Source organism: Clupea harengus, chromosome 9 (assembly GCF_900700415.2).
Source record: "Clupea harengus chromosome 9, Ch_v2.0.2, whole genome shotgun sequence".
Taxonomy (NCBI): domain Eukaryota; kingdom Metazoa; phylum Chordata; class Actinopteri; order Clupeiformes; family Clupeidae; genus Clupea; species Clupea harengus.
The window spans coordinates 18,677,401-18,694,421 of record NC_045160.1 but is presented as its reverse complement, the minus strand read 5'-3'; the positions used below and the strand labels follow the sequence as shown (position 1 = coordinate 18,694,421).

Here is a 17,021-nt window from a genome sequence, read left to right as displayed (position 1 = left end):
TTCTCATGAAAAAATTAAGATGTAGATAAATCTTTGTGTTGCCACATTAAAATATGAATGGCATTACTTTCAATCCCCATTAAGTGTCATTTGAAGTATTTATTCATTAACATTTTCTCAGTGCACTGAACTAGGTCTGATCAGTGGTATTACTCAGGCCAGAATCCCCACAGGGCTCTGACCGACTAGCTTTGCTCTCCACAGGCCCCAGTCCAGGCTGTGGCGCACTCCAGATCAGTCACTGACACAGTAGACAGCCCCTCATCACATCTTTCTCATGCATGTTGTCAATGTGGATATGTATTGTGTACTATGAAATCAAAAAATAAGATTGCCTTTTTACATCTCTGTGACCATAACTGATCATTCTTGTCACGGCAGAGCCCGGACCTGCTTCAGCCACGCCCCCGTTGGTTTCCACTCGCTCACTCTCACCGGAATACTGATCACGTACACCTGTATCCTCACTCACCTGCACCGCGTTTATACTCACCTGGTTCCTAATCACCCACACCTGTCACAGCCCCTACATATACCTCACTCTCCCTTCACGCGGTGTCTGGTATCGCACTTCAACGGATTAACCTTGACTGAACTCTCATGTGGATTACTTTCGCTCCGGTCCGAGTTTGTATTTGTTACGTTCCTCGCCTTAGTTACCATTTCTGTATTAGTCTTCGTTCTTGTTTAGTTTGTACCTTGCCGAGTGTGACTCTAGTTTTGTTTGCCGCAACGGCGTTTGAGTTATAGTTTAGTTCGCTCAGAGGTTACCTCTGCTTATTTCCTTTCTGCGCTCAGAGCGCCAGCTTTCTCAGTTCGCGGCAGAGCTACGAGCCTGCGCCCCTCCGAGGGTAGTGACTGTGGTTGAGGATTCTCCCGCAGCCTCTCTGTGTTCATATCAGCATCTCTGTGTCTGCACCCTGTTGTCTGTCGTGTGTGTTCCTGGCTGTCTCCGTTTACAATAAACTCTGTTCCAACTATACACACCTCGAAGTCTGTTCGTTCCGTGACAATGCTGCTGTCTGTCATGAAGCACATATTTATAGCAAGTAGTTTGTAGTAGTGCTGTCAAACGATTAAAATATTTAATCGCGATTAATCGCATTTGTCATAGTTAACTCAAAATGAATCGCAATTTTTTTTTATCTATTCTAAATGTCCCTTCGTTTATTTATTTTTTGCATCATTTTAATTTTAATGCCCTTATCAACATGGAAAAGTGGATTGGCTTGCTTTATGCAAATGTTTTATTTTATTGAAAACCAACATTGCCAAACAGGGCAAAATTAAATTATAAAGTGCACATTTCAGGTAAACAAGGACACAGCCTATAGTGCAGTTAAACCATGGCTTAATATTTTCTTTTTTTCCAAGTTTGCTGGGAACATAGCAGTCAGGCCTCTTATTTCAGAAACAATGAACCGTAACAGTTAGGTTACCAATAAAGGTAAGCCTACTTCTTTGCTTTCAGCCAGCTGCCTGTTGACATTTTAGACAACAGTGAAGCTGGCTTCTTTTGCAACACAACTTTTAAAAGTAAACTTTCCATTCAGAAGCTTTTTATCATCCATTTCGCCGTATCGCGCTCACCATTCACTCAAACCGTAACGTTAGCCTACGACACAGTTTGCGGGGCCAAAAAGAATGTTAATCTTAAAAAAAAGAATAATAATTAAAAAAATAAAATCGCGTTAATCTCACGATAAAAAAATTAACGGCGTTAAAATGGGTTTGCGTTAACGCCGTTAATAACGCGTTAAACTGACAGCACTAGTTTGTAGTAATGGCAGTGGTATGAATAGTATAACATGTTTTTTTTAACTCTTTATGACACGATATATATAGAGCTCCTCATATGGGTCTGAAATTATTTTGATTTGCATACTAGATTGCGATTCATTAAATGAGTAAGAAAAAAATCTGTTTTATGAATTTCTAATATTCGTGTACCAATAAAAAGAAAAAAATAAGCAAATACACTAATTAAATACACTCATTTACTTATTATGGATACTTGTAATGACAGCCAAATGCCCGGGGCTTAACTCAGATGTGTGCGTTGCAATGCGTTGATCCAACGGATGACGGAGGAGGAGTCTGGCGCATGGGGTTGTGTTGATACCGGAGCGGTTACAGTGAGATTGAAAGGTCAACAAACCAATCACGCCGCTTGCGAGCTGTTTACCTTGTGGGTAGTAGCATGCTAACATTAGATAGCTGGCTCAGACACCTCGCAAATCCCCTCAGACATATTTTTCAGTTACAATAGCGGGTTTACTTTGTACAGTGTCTGTTTCTCGGTAACTTTAAAAAAATCTAAGCAAAAAAAAGTCAAACAAACAACTTTTAGGTACAAATACGACTATTTGCTATAAACTGCTATAAACCCCTCCCATGCTTGGGATAAGCCAGACTCTCTGATTGCTAGCCAGGGGGGTATTCGTCGTAGCTCGCTAAGCGGTTTAGCAAGCTCATTTCCAGGCTAAGATAAAAAAAAACTCTTTTTGGGTCGTGGAAGCAACTTTTGATGAATCACCATAGTAACATATCAATTAGCACTAACCTGCTCCAGCGCAGGCTAACTTAAGTGTAGCTGGATAAGCTTGCCACACCCCCGGAAAAAGGAGGGATCCCATTGACCAAGGACTGATATTAGATAGTTAGATTAGCGTAGAGAGAGAGTTCTTTGCGATCGCCAAGATCCATTATTCCATTATGATGAGTTCGTATGAGCGCTACCGATTCAGCCGACAAGGAATAATTAATTTACAAGACCTTCTCGAGTCATTTATTGCAAACACCACAGTCGAACATTGACTGTCTTGCGCTTTTTTGCGAGTGGTACATTTTTGTAGTGTCGGTGATGCGGAGAACAAAGCACTCATAATTATATGAGTGTTATTAGTACACCATAGCATATCATTATTGTAGAAAATGATTAAGGTGGACTCATGATAAGAATAGAGTGAAATACAGACAATTCATTTTCACTGCTTCAATTTATTGCATTTGTTATTAATACATTTAGTCATTTAACAGATGCTTTTATTCAAAGCGACTTACAAGGAAATGTAAAACTACATCGAGGAAGGAGGTGAGGGGATACGAACTAGCAACCTTGCAGATTTGAACTGGTAGAGGAAACCTCTGTACCAGTTGACACTTACCGTCAGGTATTCATACATAGATATCACCCTATAAACATTCCAACACACCTTGCTCTCACAGCGGTGGCGGTGTTGAATTTTGCCACGATTATGGTCTTGTATTCTTCATAAGCCTTCATGTTTATATCCTGCTCGCCAGCGGAGAAAAAAAGAGCCCTTTTCTTTGAGTTTAGAACCATTATACCGTTCGAAAATCATTGTTTTGGTGATCGACCTTTCCTGCCTTTTAAAGTAGGACGTGCACGCGCAATTTCCCTGATAAGTTTAGCCTGGTTGAAATTAACCACATGATTTGGAGGTGGTTGAGCCGTTGACGAACCGATATTTGCTGTTCTCAATCAGCTCGCTAATGTTAACGGGCTAAAAGGACAATTGATTAACTTAGCTTCAACCCTTACGACGAATGGGGCCCAGGTGAACTCAAAGGTGAAAATATCAACGTATAAAAGAACACCACCCCATTCATTCCCTCAGTTACAGTTGCTAGCAGCTGGCCAGGTTATCTACTTAAATGAGAATGTTTTATACAGGTTGCTACAGACGTACCTATACAGTTAGTGAATCTTGTCATTGTTTAGTGTTTACTAAAGTTTCAAATCACTCAAACTTGACTTAAATCACCCAAATCAAATGTTATGTTTTTGAGGCAGAAATGTCCTTACATTCACCAAGATGGCATTAGTTTTCAGTATATAAAAGATTGTTGCTGAAATTTTTACGGAAATGACTATTTTGAAATGAGCTTGATCGACTTTTTTCTGAATGAGAAGTGCCCTAGCGTTTACTATAATTAATTTATGAAGGATGGATGGAAGAATGGGCTGAAGAAGATGGCCAATGTCTTAGAAAATATGTGGTCAGAGATTAATCAATATTCCTTTCATTCTACTGATAATAAAGGTGAAAATTTGCAAAATATCCAAAATTGCCAATGCAACTGTATAAGTTCTGCTACTTCAGAACACTATTTCAGGTCATATGAGTACCGCTGTAATTTCTGCTTCATCTGGTTCCTAAGATTTCTTGATGGTTTGTCACAACATCCCATATAATTATAACTTCATTTTACCATTTGGCATGTGCATTACAGCCTTGATGCGCAGGGTAAAGCTGCTGTTTTAGCACTCAATTCGATTTTTAGATCCAAATCAGGCTCATAAATTAGTCCATATTTTGTTTACAATGCAGTGGAATTCAATAAAGAATTTAATAAAAATCACTGACTATGATATTCAGGGCCAGATTTACTAACAGAATTGTTTCCACTTTAGGCGTAATTTCTACGCAATATGGGGGTAAAGACATGGAACCGTATTTACAAACGATACGCACTTAGGTAAAATGAAGCGGATCGAGGCAAGTTACGATTCCCGTCTCATATATATATATATATGCATAAATGGGAGGGTATAAGAGAGGGTGGATGTTCGCGGAAAAAAGATGGGAGGAGATGCGTAAAGTGCGCCTAATTATATATTCCGTGGTATTTACTAAGACTGCCTGACGGAGAGCGTGTCTCTAATTTGCGTGAGAATTCTCTGCCTCATAAAAGCAGCTCTAAACCAGGTCTGTTCCATTTGTAACGAAACAAGAGGTGTTTTAGAATGACATATCAGCTGCTAAATGAAAACTATGTGCATGTGAGAAATTGACGCAATTCGTTATAAAAAAAAGAAATACGAACATCAGGGTTTTGGGTGGGGATACAGGTGAAAATATTACAGAAATGTTATTTGTTTAAATGTTTATATTTAATATATCCTTTAATATAGGCATATCAAAAATTGTCCCACCAGCTAGCTGTTCGGCCAGGTCTTACCCAGAATCGCCACTCCATGTAGGGTTTAAACCGTCTTCTTTGCCTTTTACCCCCATCGTTCAAGCACACCGAGTACAGGGCTCGCCTTCTGCGTAGGAGTAATGCGTATCTATTCAGGAAAAGTACTTGTACCTGAAGTACACTAACTAAACTAAGTAAATTGTAGAGACAGAGCAGCATATTCATTTCACCTTTCATGTTTATTTTGATGTTATAGCCTCTCGAGCGCAAGCTACCCCCAGTGCCATGGCAACCGAAAGTCGAAACCTCTGTTTCCCCTGTTAGTTAGGGATAGTGTGGACGGGGTCCAAGTTTGCTGTAACCTCGTGAACCAAAACCATTCTAACTCATCATCCATAGTGGCAGGAACACGCAGGCCCATTCTCCCCTATTTTAGCGGCCCGCTAATAACACTAGAGGGCGGAGTAAGGCGCTGATCATGCGACGAAGTTCTTGTTTGCAAAATGCGGAAACAAGTGCTGTCAGTTTAACGCGTTATTAACGCCATTTAACGCAAACCCATTTTTTGGGTATTTTTTTTTATCGCGAGATTAACATTTTTTTTTTAGATTAACATTCTTTTTGGCCTCGCAAACTGTGTAGTTTTTTTTTTAAATGCTGTTGCAACAACTAGTAACCTTAGAAAAACTACAGCAACATTTGAGTGAATGGTGAGTGCGATACGGCGAAATGGATGATAAAAAGCTTCTGAATGGAGAGTTTACTTTTAAAAGTTGTGTTGTGCAAAAGAAGCGAGCTTCACTGTTGTCTGAAAATGTCAACAGGCTTGTCTGTTTGAGTACCTGGCTGAAAGCAAAGAAGTAGTAGGCTTGTATTGGTTACCTAACTGTTACGGTTCATTGTTTCTGAAATAAGAGGCCTGACTGCTATGTTCCCAGCAAACTTGAAAAAAAGAAAATATTAAGCCATGGTTTAACTGCACTATAGGCTGAGTCCTTGTTTACCTGAAATGTGCACTTTTTAATTTTATTTTGTACCGCCCCTTTTGGCAATGTTGTTTTTCAATAAAATAAAACATTTGCATAAAGCAAGCCAATCCACTTTTCTATGTTGATAAGAGAATTAAAATGAAAAAAAAAATTATGGAAAAAAATTAATTAAGGGACATTTAGAATAGATACAAATTTGTGATTAATTGCGATTCATTTTGAGTTAATGACATAAATGTGATTAATCGTGATTAAATATTTTAATCGTTTGACAGCACTAGCGAAAACACATCGTGCACTGTATGAGGTTTGGCAAAGGCGCTGATTACGCTGCGCTCGCATATGTTAGTAAATGAGGCCCTCATTGTTTTCTGCAGGCTGCAAGTGCCATTGTTTTTTTCTCTCTCTTGCCACGTATGGATTCAAGTATTGTTGTTGTCTTTCATGTGTCGTGTTGATAAAAGCTTTGAGCCTAGTGTTTGAACAACAGACTTGAACTATACAATTATAAAGAACCAGTTGCAAACATAGGTTGTACTGCCAATGTCATTGAGAGTTGATTTATCATTACAGGCAGTGTGAACTCGAATTTGAACAAGAGTGGACACAAATGGGAAGGAAAGACTTGATTGGCCTTCCTCCATCATTTAAATTTCACCTCCAGTGGAGCACCTCCTTCTAAGTAAGGAACATGTGTATACCTCAGAGAATTACGTATGCCACATGGTATAAATGTTCTCCATTTCATCAGATGCAGTCATAATTACTGCACTTTGGGAAATATGCTTTGCGGTGGTAATTCAAAAAACTGTGCAATCCTAATATTGTTTTTTGTGTCCTCATTGAAGTTTGTTGAACCCCAGTGCAAACTCAGAGGAATCCCTTTTTACCCTCTTTTACAGAAGGATGGAGACATCACCCTTGGAGGCATTTTTTCTTTCCATAGTAATTGGAAGAATAATAAAAATTCATACTCGGAGGCTCCAACTCCACTACAATGCACCAGGTCGGCCAAATTGTATTATATTGTATTCTGTTGTATTGCTTTGTATTGTATTGTACTGTACTGTATTGCATTGCATTGTATTGTATTGTATCAAGTTGTATTATTAGAAGATTATTCCAGAGTTTATCATAATTATAATGAGTTAATATTTTGTCATTTTCTTGGTTATCCAGTCTTAATTTCAGGGCATTCCAATATGCTCAAACAGTACTGTATGCAGTGGAGGAGATCAACAACAGTACATCTTTGTTGCCGGGAGTCTCACTAGGATATAAGATTTATGACTCCTGTGGCTCTATGGCTATGGGAGTGAGTGCAGCCATGGCATTAAGTAATGGTTATGACCACACCACCTCTGAAGGACCCTGCACCGAATCAGCCCAGGTTCTGGCTATCATAGGGGAGACGTCTTCCTCACCTTGTATGGCTATCGCAACCAGCATCGGACCTTTTCGCATTCCAATGGTAAGAAAAAAATACTGAAATCCATATTTATGCCCACTTTTGATTTTCCCAAAGTTGAGTCAAACCCTTGTGTGTTTATTTCAGATCAGTCACTACGCCACATGTGCATGTCTTAGTGACAAAAGCAAATATCCATCATTTCTCAGAACCATTCCCAGTGACTACTACCAGAGTAGAGCACTGGCTGAGCTGGTAAAGAAGTTTGGCTGGACATGGGTTGGTGCCATCAGAACGGATGACGACTATGGAAACAATGGGATGGCCACGTTCCAAGCAGCTGCTGAACAGATGGGTATTTGCCTGGAGTATTCTATGCCCTTCTTCAGAAATTATCCACAAAAAAAGGTGTTGCAGCTGGTGGAGCAGGTGCGTTTGTCCACCTCACGGATAGTGGTGGCATTCCTCTCCCATCTGGACCTGGAGGTGTTGCTGGATGTATTTGCTGAACACGACCTAGTAGGATATCAGTGGGTCGGCACTGAAGGGTGGATCTCAGACTCTTACATCGCCAGTTTGGACCGTCATCACATCCTAAGTGGGGCCATAGGGCTGTCCATACCCAAAGCACAGGTAACAGGTTTGAAAGACTTCATCCTGGATATACAGCCACTGAATTCTTCAGGCAATGCCATTTTCACTGATCTCTGGGAGGCTTTGTTTAAGTGTAAATTTACCCCTCTGAATAAATCTGTGGAGAAAACATGCACTGGCCAAGAGGATTTGTCTGGAGTCAATAATATTTTCACAGACATGTCTTTGACACCCATCTTTAATAACGTCTACAAGGGCGTGTATGCTGTGGCTCACGCGCTGCATCAGGCACTAAACTGCAAAGACACATGTGTTGCCAAGGGGCAACCTGAACCACATATGGTGGGGACCCTGATTTTTAAATAAATTACTTTATTATTCCTTACATTTTTATGAAACAAGAAAAGTTGAAATTATGCGTCACTTTTTAAGCTTCTTGATGCTCTTGTGTAATAAGTGACTGTTTTTATGCCCTTGTTATTAGATGTTAAAACAACTGAAAAAAACAAGATTTAAGACTAAAGAGGGAGAGGAGGTGTTTTTTGATGCAAATGGAGACCCTGCTGCTAAATATGAGATAATAAACTGGCAGCCAAGAAAAGATGGGCAGCTTGGGTTTGTGACAGTGGGACTTTATGATGCTTCTTTAGCTGCCAATAGCCGACTGACAGTAAATGGAGGATCCATTCTATGGACTAAAAATGCTACAGAGGTACCAATTAGTTCACATTCATAAACTTTAAAAAGTTCCTTTAAAAAAATGCTTCTTTAATTATAATGTATTGTAATGCTTGAAATGTAAGTGCAGTGAAGATGATTCATTAACAAAAGTTTGTAAAAATGGTTACAGTTTAAACCTATGCTTAAAGTTTAATTGTTTAACATAATCTTTTTTTAGAATTTACCCTAACTGTAAGAGACAGGAAGTTTAATGCATCACTGTGTCTATGCCTCTATGTCATGTAGGTACCTGTGTCTGTGTGCAGTGAGAGCTGTCCCCCAGGCACCAGGAAGGCTGTGCAGAAGGGCAAGCCTGTCTGCTGCTACGACTGTATACCGTGTGGAGAGGGAGAGATCAGCAATGAAACAGGTATTGATGTCTACACTAAAATACCTAATGTTTCATATACCTGAAAATATAAATTTCAGGAGAAATCACTGCATTACATACATACAAATGTACCAAAATCTTGGCTTAAATGTACCAGAATCTTGGCTTAAATGTAGCAGAATCTTGATGGACCTTCATGAGGATAAGATGGAAAGAAGAATAAAATGCGACAGATTGAATTGATTTACTGTAGACACAATTCTTCTCAAATAATCAATACCTGTATAACCAGATGTTTTGAGAGAGGGACTTTGAAGCTTTAAACCTGCCAATATCTATGCTATTACTTTATGTTCTACATATTTAAGGCAAGATCACATATGTTTAATGAATGGTTTCTCCTATATATTGTTGATATTTGTGCCAAAATATATGTATCTGTTTTTTATTTCTAGACTCCATCACCTGTGTTCTTTGTAATGAAGAATACTGGTCCAACAGACAAAGAGTTACATGTTTGAGGAAAGAAACTGAGTATCTGTCCCACAAAGAGATTATGGGGATACTACTCACCATTTTCTCAGTGATTGGAACCTGCTTGACATGTGTAGTAGCCATTATATTTTTTAAGTACAAGCGCACTCCACTTGTTAAAGCCAACAACTCTGAACTGAGCTTTCTGCTTCTGTTTTCACTAATGCTGTGTTTCCTTTGTTCTCTTACTTTCATTGGTCGGCCCTCTCAGTGGTCCTGTATGTTGCGTCACACAGCGTTTGGGATCACCTTTGTTCTCTGCATCTCCTGTGTTCTGGGGAAAACAATGGTGGTGTTAATGGCCTTCAGAGCCAGTCTTCCAGGCACTGATGTCATGAAGTGGTTTGGGCCTCTGCAACAGAGACTCAGCGTTCTTGGCTTCACTCTCATACAAGTCCTTATATGTGTCCTTTGGTTAACTATATCCCCTCCATTCCCATACAAGAATATGCATCACTACAAGGAAAAGATCATTCTAGAATGTGATGTTGGATCAGCTGTTGGATTCTGGGCTGTGCTGGGATACATTGGACTCCTTGCTGGCTTGTGTTTCATACTGGCTTTCCTGGCTCGTAGGTTGCCTGATAATTTCAATGAAGCCAAATTCATCACATTCAGTATGCTGATATTCTGTGCAGTCTGGATCACCTTCATACCAGCTTATGTCAGCTCTCCTGGGAAGTTTACTGTGGCAGTGGAGATATTTGCAATACTGGCGTCTAGCTTTGGTGTCCTCTTCTGCATTTTTATACCAAAATGTTATATAATTCTATATAAACCAGATAAAAACACCAAACGACACCTCATGGGAAAAATGCCCTCAAAGGCTCTCTGACTGTCAATGAAGTAAAAAGCTAACAGATGGTATCCATATATGCACATTTTGGTGCAAATATGGTTTGGTGCAGTTTCTGTAATGAAAACTTATAATTTGCATCTATTATTTGATTTATAATAAATAAGTATGTGTTCTATATTATACTACATGTTATTTAATAGTAGATGGTCCTCATGAAATGCATTTGTTACAAAATAATTAAAACATTCACATAACATGTACTCAATTTGCAGCTTTTACCTAAAATAACTGACAGTATAGTGCAGGTATGTGTTTTAACCTAAAATAACTCACAGTATAGTGCAGATATGAACTCGTGACCTTGGCTTGCTCTGACAGTCGAGCCACAGGGACACAAACACACATCTGAAAGTATTTACTGCTATGAACATGGGTACTCTTTCCGTAACCTGTGTGTCAACGTCTGTATGACCAATCTACTATGTTAAAGACAGGAGCTCTAACAAGGCGTTTCAGACAAAGGGGAAATAGATGTTCAGTATGAGAAAAATAATGTGCTCTTAGGTCATTGAAGCAGGTAAATCTATTCTAGTAGACTCCAAAGATAAAAATGAAAATTATGACAACAGTGACGTGTGATTTTTTTTATTATTATTCCCATGGCACATTTCCTCTTCTCCTATTTGTGCACCTAATCTGCCACTAGTGGCAGCAGGTGTTGAGATGCAGAGCACATGCTATATAAGTTAGGGCCAGGGTTTAGGGGCAAACAGATGCACAGTGTCATGCGGCTGCTGGTGCTTGTCCTCCTGGGTCTCCTGATCCAAGCAGAGGAACCCAAGTGCAGCCTTATGGGCCGGGCACAGCTACCTGAATTCGACAAAGATGGACACTTTGTCATTGGGGGAATTTTTTCCTTCCGCACTGGAAAAGATGGCACAACAGACACTTTCAACAATATGCCAGATCGACGCCAATGCAAAAAGTAGGTATACCCTGTCCACAAATTTAGAAAATATGTTTTTGCCTTTTCTTTATTGAACAAACAATTTAAATTGGATGGATGGTTCTGTATACCTGGATATGTTATGCAACTGATCAAAAATCTTCAGTTTCAATTTCAGAGAATTCAAGTTCGCTCACACTGTTATTTTTGCAGTAGAAGAAATAAATAGAAACCCAGATCTTCTGCCCGAAATTTCTTTGGGATACAAGATTTATGATGACTGTGGCACCACGGATATACTGAGGGCAGCCATGAATTTGATAAATGGTCCGCAGAGGGTAGAGAACTGTACTAATCCAGATGCTGTACAAGCCATAATCGGGCACTCTGGGTCAACACCAACTATAGGATTTGCAAGAGTACTAGGACAGTTTCAGATACCAGTGGTAAGGTTAAAACGGCTGATTTATTCTATAATTACTATCACTGATGCATGTATGTTTTTCTTATGTTCATGACGTTAACACATCTGACAGCCCTGTGTCTGATGCCCTTACAGATCAGTCATTTTGCCACATGTGCCTGTCTGAGTAACAGGAAAGAGTTCCCCTCCTTCTTCAGGACTATTGCCAGTGACTACTACCAGAGCAGGGCACTGGCTCAGCTTGTCAGACACTTTGGCTGGACCTGGGTGGGAGCCATAAGCAATACAAATGACTATGGCATCAATGGAATGGATGGTTTTGCGAGAGCTGCCCAAAAGGAGGGGGTGTGTATCGAGTATTATGAGGCTTTTGAGAGCACGGATCCAGAACATTCAGTTCGAGTTCGCCAGATAGTAGACGTCATAAGAAACGCCACATCAAAAGTGATCGTTACTTTCGTGTCTCACAGGGAGATAAAAATTTTAGTGGCAGAACTGCAGAGGCAGAACATCTCTGGACTGCAGTGGGTTGGCAGTGAAGCATGGCTCACAGATGATTCCCTTATAGACAGTGAAGGGCACACTGCTCTCATCGGAGCCATAGGATTTACAGTCAGAAAGGCAGACATTCCTGGTCTGGGACCTTTTCTACAGGAACTGCACCCTTCCCAGTATCCTAACAGTCAGTTCCTAAGAGACATCTGGGAATCTATTTTTGGCTGTTCTTTGAATCCACCAATGGAGAATGATGACAGAAAACAGTGCAATGGATCTGAGCATCTCAGAAACGTCAATAATCAGTTTACTGATGTGTCTGAACTAAGGTTCACCAATAATGTTTATAAAGCTGTATATGCTGTGGCACATGCATTACACAATCTGTATACCTGTCAGCCTGGTAAAGGGCCCTTTATCAGTGGTACCTGTGCTATACCGACACAGACACAGCCATGGCAGGTGAGCAATAGCATCCCATAAACAAGGAACATGCAGAATTTCCATTAATCCTTGGCATGATTATTGTGACTAATCAGAGATGTGATCATGTCCCCTAACATGACATTCCTATTCCCATTTATAGGTTTTGCATTACCTGCAGTCTGTAAATTTGACCATGCCCGATGGTGAGGAAGTGTTTTTTGATAGCAATGGAGATTCACCAGCAAGATATGAATTGATACATTTAAGAAATATCAGAAAAGGAACTACAGAGATTGACATAATCGGCAACTATGATGGTTTCTTGCCTAAAGAGCAGCAGTTCAGAATGAATAATGTGAACATTAAGTGGGGCGGAGGGCACAACGAGGTAAACACACAGTTATAGTAAACATTAGACACATATAGCAGGGAAGGGATCTGGGTCTGATTGGTGCCAATCAGTGCCATAACAGTCCCAGGTCCAACTGCTATCTGGCACACTGAAAGGCATACTTATACTATACGGTTAAAAAATGAGATACATGTGTGTGTGTGACTGAGTCAGTGTGTAAAGGCATACGTGTATCTTTGTCTGTGCCAGGTGCCTGTGTCTGTGTGCAGTGAGAGCTGTCCCCCAGGCACCAGGAAGGCTGTGCAGAAAGGCAAGCCTATCTGCTGCTATGACTGTATACCATGTCCACCTGGCGAGATTAGCAAGACTGCAGGTGATGCATAAATAGCTTCATTCACTAGTCTCTTTTTTAATGTGTTTCATAAGTGACACATTGTTCAACGCTGAAAGTAACATGAACCAAGTGATAAAAACTTATGTTTTAGGCATACGTCTTAACGCAGTTATTTCTTTCTTCTGCATTAGTGTGTCAATAGGAAATATCATATTTAGATTTGCAAACATTCTTTTTGAAAATAGTGAAATAGATTTGGGTATCTTTGGTTTGTTGCACTTTCGTATGTTGTTAAATGAAAAGTGAAAAAAAGCATCTTTACTTTCCAGCATTGTTTCAAAATGTGCCTAAAACATTTGCACAGTACTGTATATGGTCTATTCATAAATAATCATTATTTATATGTCAAAGATGAACAACTGTAAAATAATATCTTTTTGCAAAAGTAAACCCTGTCATTTTAATTTTGTCCCCACAGATTCTGCTGATTGTATGCAGTGCTTAAGTGAGTACTGGTCCAACAAGAAAGGAGATACCTGCATCCCAAAAGAAATAGAATACTTGTCATACCATGAGGTCATGGGGATGCTCCTAGCATTGTTCGCTTCTTTAGGAGTCCTCTTTACAATGATGACTGCAATGATTTTTTATTGCTACAGAGAGACACCTATTGTCAGAGCCAACAACTCAGAGCTGAGTTTCCTGCTGCTCTTCTCACTGACTCTGTGTTTCCTTTGCTCTCTTACTTTCATTGGTCGGCCCTCTCAGTGGTCCTGTATGTTGCGTCACACAGCGTTTGGGATCACCTTTGTTCTCTGCATCTCCTGTGTTCTGGGGAAAACAATAGTGGTGTTAATGGCCTTCAGAGCCACACTGCCAGGCACTAATGTCATGAAGTGGTTTGGGCCTCTGCAACAGAGACTCAGTGTTCTTGGCTTCACTCTCATACAAGTCCTTATATGTGTCCTTTGGTTAACTATATCACCTCCATTCCCATACAAGAATATGAACCTTTACCAGGACAAGATTATTCTAGAGTGTAATGTTGGTTCAGCTATTGGATTCTGGGCCGTATTGGGGTACATAGGACTCCTTGCTGTCTTGTGTTTCATACTGGCTTTTCTCGGTCGTAGATTGCCTGATAACTTTAATGAAGCCAAAATCATCACATTTAGTATGCTGATATTCTGTGCAGTCTGGATCACCTTCATACCAGCTTATGTCAGCTCTCCTGGGAAGTTTACTGTAGCAGTGGAGATATTTGCTATTTTAGCTTCAAGTTCTGGTTTATTATTTTGTATTTTCTTACCAAAGTGCTACGTTATTTTACTAAGGCCAAACTTGAACACTAAAAAACACGTAATGGGAAAAACATCAACTGATATTCATTATTGAATATTGCCATCATGCAGATTAAATCCTGCATGGCAACAACAGGACTTAATTTAAAACAAATGTACTCAGTAAAGTCAGTTGAGTCAGTAAATTCATTTTCCTTTATAATCTTCACAACAGAGGTTTTCAACTGAGAATATTGAAACTGTTATTTTGAACCTGTGAACCTGTGAATGTCATTAGGCCCTTAGGGGTTGCAAACTAAGTCTTGGTATTCAGTTACATTACATTCATACATTCTCCCTTGTATGTCGCTTTGGACAAAAGCGTCTGCTAAATGACTAAATGTAAATGTACATGAATGTAGTTCAGGACCTTCAAGTTGACCCAATAAAGTGAAGATGGCTACACAATTAAACTTTACGTGTTGCACTTATACACACAGACTTGGTTTTGAAGGACAAAATATAAACGTAAGTGTACTTGCTCGGTTAGTTGCATTTTAAGTCTCTCTGATGTTTATTACATTATTATCATAATTCATATTCAGGAATTTACCTCTTTTGAGGTATATTTTTATAGGCATTTTGTTATCATCTCCAAATTCATTTTGATGGTTTACTTGGTGGTGTGACCGATAAACACACCAATCGTTCCCTCTAGCCGCCTAGGCTCTGCACTATGTAGTTCTGTGGTCTGGGTCGGAAACCCAGTGAAAATGTAAGAAAGGCTTTCACTGCAGGACGTCACCAACTATATCACTAAAAACACCAGTTAGCAAGCTTTTATCAGTACCAACTTTAACTCCTTACCCTGACTTGGAAAAACATTAAAATCAAGATCAACATCTGGGCGATGACAATGTACCTTATATGCATTATATTTAAGTACGAGGTCTATTTTCCATAGAAGCTATTAACCAGGAGTAACTTTTTTTAATGCGAAAAGACTAGACAGGAGAAGCCGTTTTACATAAATAAAAGCCGAAGGAACATTAAAACAATTAAAACAGCATAGAAAAATAAAAGCTAAAGAACATAGGGCCTCATTCTCGAACATTTTCTGAAGTTTCTTCTGAAATGTTTCTTACGGGCTTCGAAAAAAACAACGTAAGAAAAAGACATCCGCCAAATTCATGAACGCTTGAAAATGTGTTCCTACGCAGCAGAAGTGTTCTGAGCTGTGCTCCACCGGAAGAGTTTTCTTAAGTTGAAAGCGCGTTCTCGTGCTCCTGAATTTGCATACATACACGCCCCGCCAGCTCCTTATAAGGGCATGCAACCGTAGTGACGTGTGCTGTCAGAATCTACCGAGTCCACACGAAAGCAACTCGAAAGCGAGTCATGTCAAAGCGGAAAGCGAGGACAAGTAAACGCAGATCTAACTTAAAGTAGCATAACGGAACAATTGCTAATCGCTAACGATATGCTAGCGGCTAAAACTAACGAAATCTCTTGAAATATGCTGACTTTGACATTATGACAAACTAGTTAGTCAACAACTGTCCTAACACAGTCAAACATCAAGCAAGTGGAACACAAGACAAAGCAAGAACGGCAAATAAGCTACTTACTAGTTCGGCAGACAGTAGAAACCCGGCGGCTTCAGGCAAACCTACATTTAGCAGTAATATGCCTATGGACCCTGGTATGGCAATGGCACTGAGGCGATTCTCCATATTAAAAGTCATTGTAGCGCCCCAATTTTTTTAAAGCTGTTATTTTAAGGTAAAACTGCTTATCCTAAACCTAATCCTGATGTACAATTACTGCATAATGCCACTTTAACTGGTGCAGAGGTGGAGGTAGCCTACTGTTGCAGGATGTAGATGTGTCCATTCTATTCCACTAAAGCAGTGTTTCAGTTTTCAGGCCAAGGACCACTTAGCCAATACATTTTTTTTTTTAATGCAGCTCCGCGGCGGGAGTGACCCTTCTCTTTGTCTGTGTCAGAGGCATTCTCATTTAATTTTCTTTTCATTGTCCCTGTCTTAAACCACCGATCCATGACCTTCTTAATAGATTAGGCTACTCTTTAATAGATTAGGCTTCTACTGACTGTGTTCTCTTCGTTCTGAGTTGTATGTTAGAAATGTCGCAATAATTTACTTGTGGCCGTCGCGGACCACTACGGGGCACTTGCGGACCACACTTTGAGAACGACTGCACTATAGCTATATCAACGCGATTGAGTTTAGTGCTTATTTATTTATTCACTTACATTTGCAGTGTTCATGAACATTCACATTTACATTTAGTCATTTAGCAGACTCTTTTTCCAAAGCGACGTACAAGGGAGAGAACAGTCAAGCTATGAGCAATAGAGACCTAGTGTAACAATAAATACTACTTTACATATGAAATAGAAAAACTAAATAGAAAATAAAA

At 39.7% G+C, this 17,021-nt stretch overlaps 2 protein-coding genes across 2 annotated transcripts; both read left to right on the top strand.

Moving 5' to 3' along the window:
- Positions 1–4,456: 4,456 nt before the first annotated feature.
- Positions 4,457–10,358, top strand: LOC105904787 (extracellular calcium-sensing receptor). The gene is made up of 7 exons (XM_012832721.2): positions 4,457–4,462; positions 6,785–6,942; positions 7,116–7,407; positions 7,492–8,280; positions 8,423–8,650; positions 8,905–9,028; positions 9,445–10,358. The coding sequence occupies exons 1-7, from the start codon at positions 4,457–4,459 to the stop codon at positions 10,356–10,358; spliced, it is 2,511 nt and encodes an 836-aa protein (XP_012688175.2).
- A 749-nt stretch (positions 10,359–11,107) lies between these two features.
- On the top strand, positions 11,108–14,694 carry LOC105904788 (extracellular calcium-sensing receptor-like). Its single transcript, XM_031572879.1, has 6 exons — positions 11,108–11,307; positions 11,435–11,714; positions 11,828–12,649; positions 12,774–13,001; positions 13,215–13,338; positions 13,778–14,694. Exons 1-6 carry the CDS (start codon positions 11,108–11,110, stop codon positions 14,692–14,694), a joined length of 2,571 nt encoding a protein of 856 aa, XP_031428739.1.
- Positions 14,695–17,021: the final 2,327 nt, after the last annotated feature.

What these genes read in the sequence shown, in the direction of transcription:
- LOC105904788 (XM_031572879.1), top strand. Translation starts at nt 11,108, where the DNA reads ATGCGGCTGCTGGTGCTTGTCCTCCTGGGTCTCCTGATCCAAGCAGAG. An exon ending in GACAGTTTCAGATACCAGTG is followed by an intron (nt 11,715 to 11,827) that starts GTAAGGTTAAAA and finishes ATGCCCTTACAG; the next exon opens with ATCAGTCATTTTGCCACATG. An exon ending in CACAGACACAGCCATGGCAG is followed by an intron (nt 12,650 to 12,773) that starts GTGAGCAATAGC and finishes TCCCATTTATAG; the next exon opens with GTTTTGCATTACCTGCAGTC.
- LOC105904787 (XM_012832721.2), top strand. An exon ending in GACCTTTTCGCATTCCAATG is followed by an intron (nt 7,408 to 7,491) that starts GTAAGAAAAAAA and finishes TGTTTATTTCAG; the next exon opens with ATCAGTCACTACGCCACATG. An exon ending in AGAGATCAGCAATGAAACAG is followed by an intron (nt 9,029 to 9,444) that starts GTATTGATGTCT and finishes TTTTATTTCTAG; the next exon opens with ACTCCATCACCTGTGTTCTT.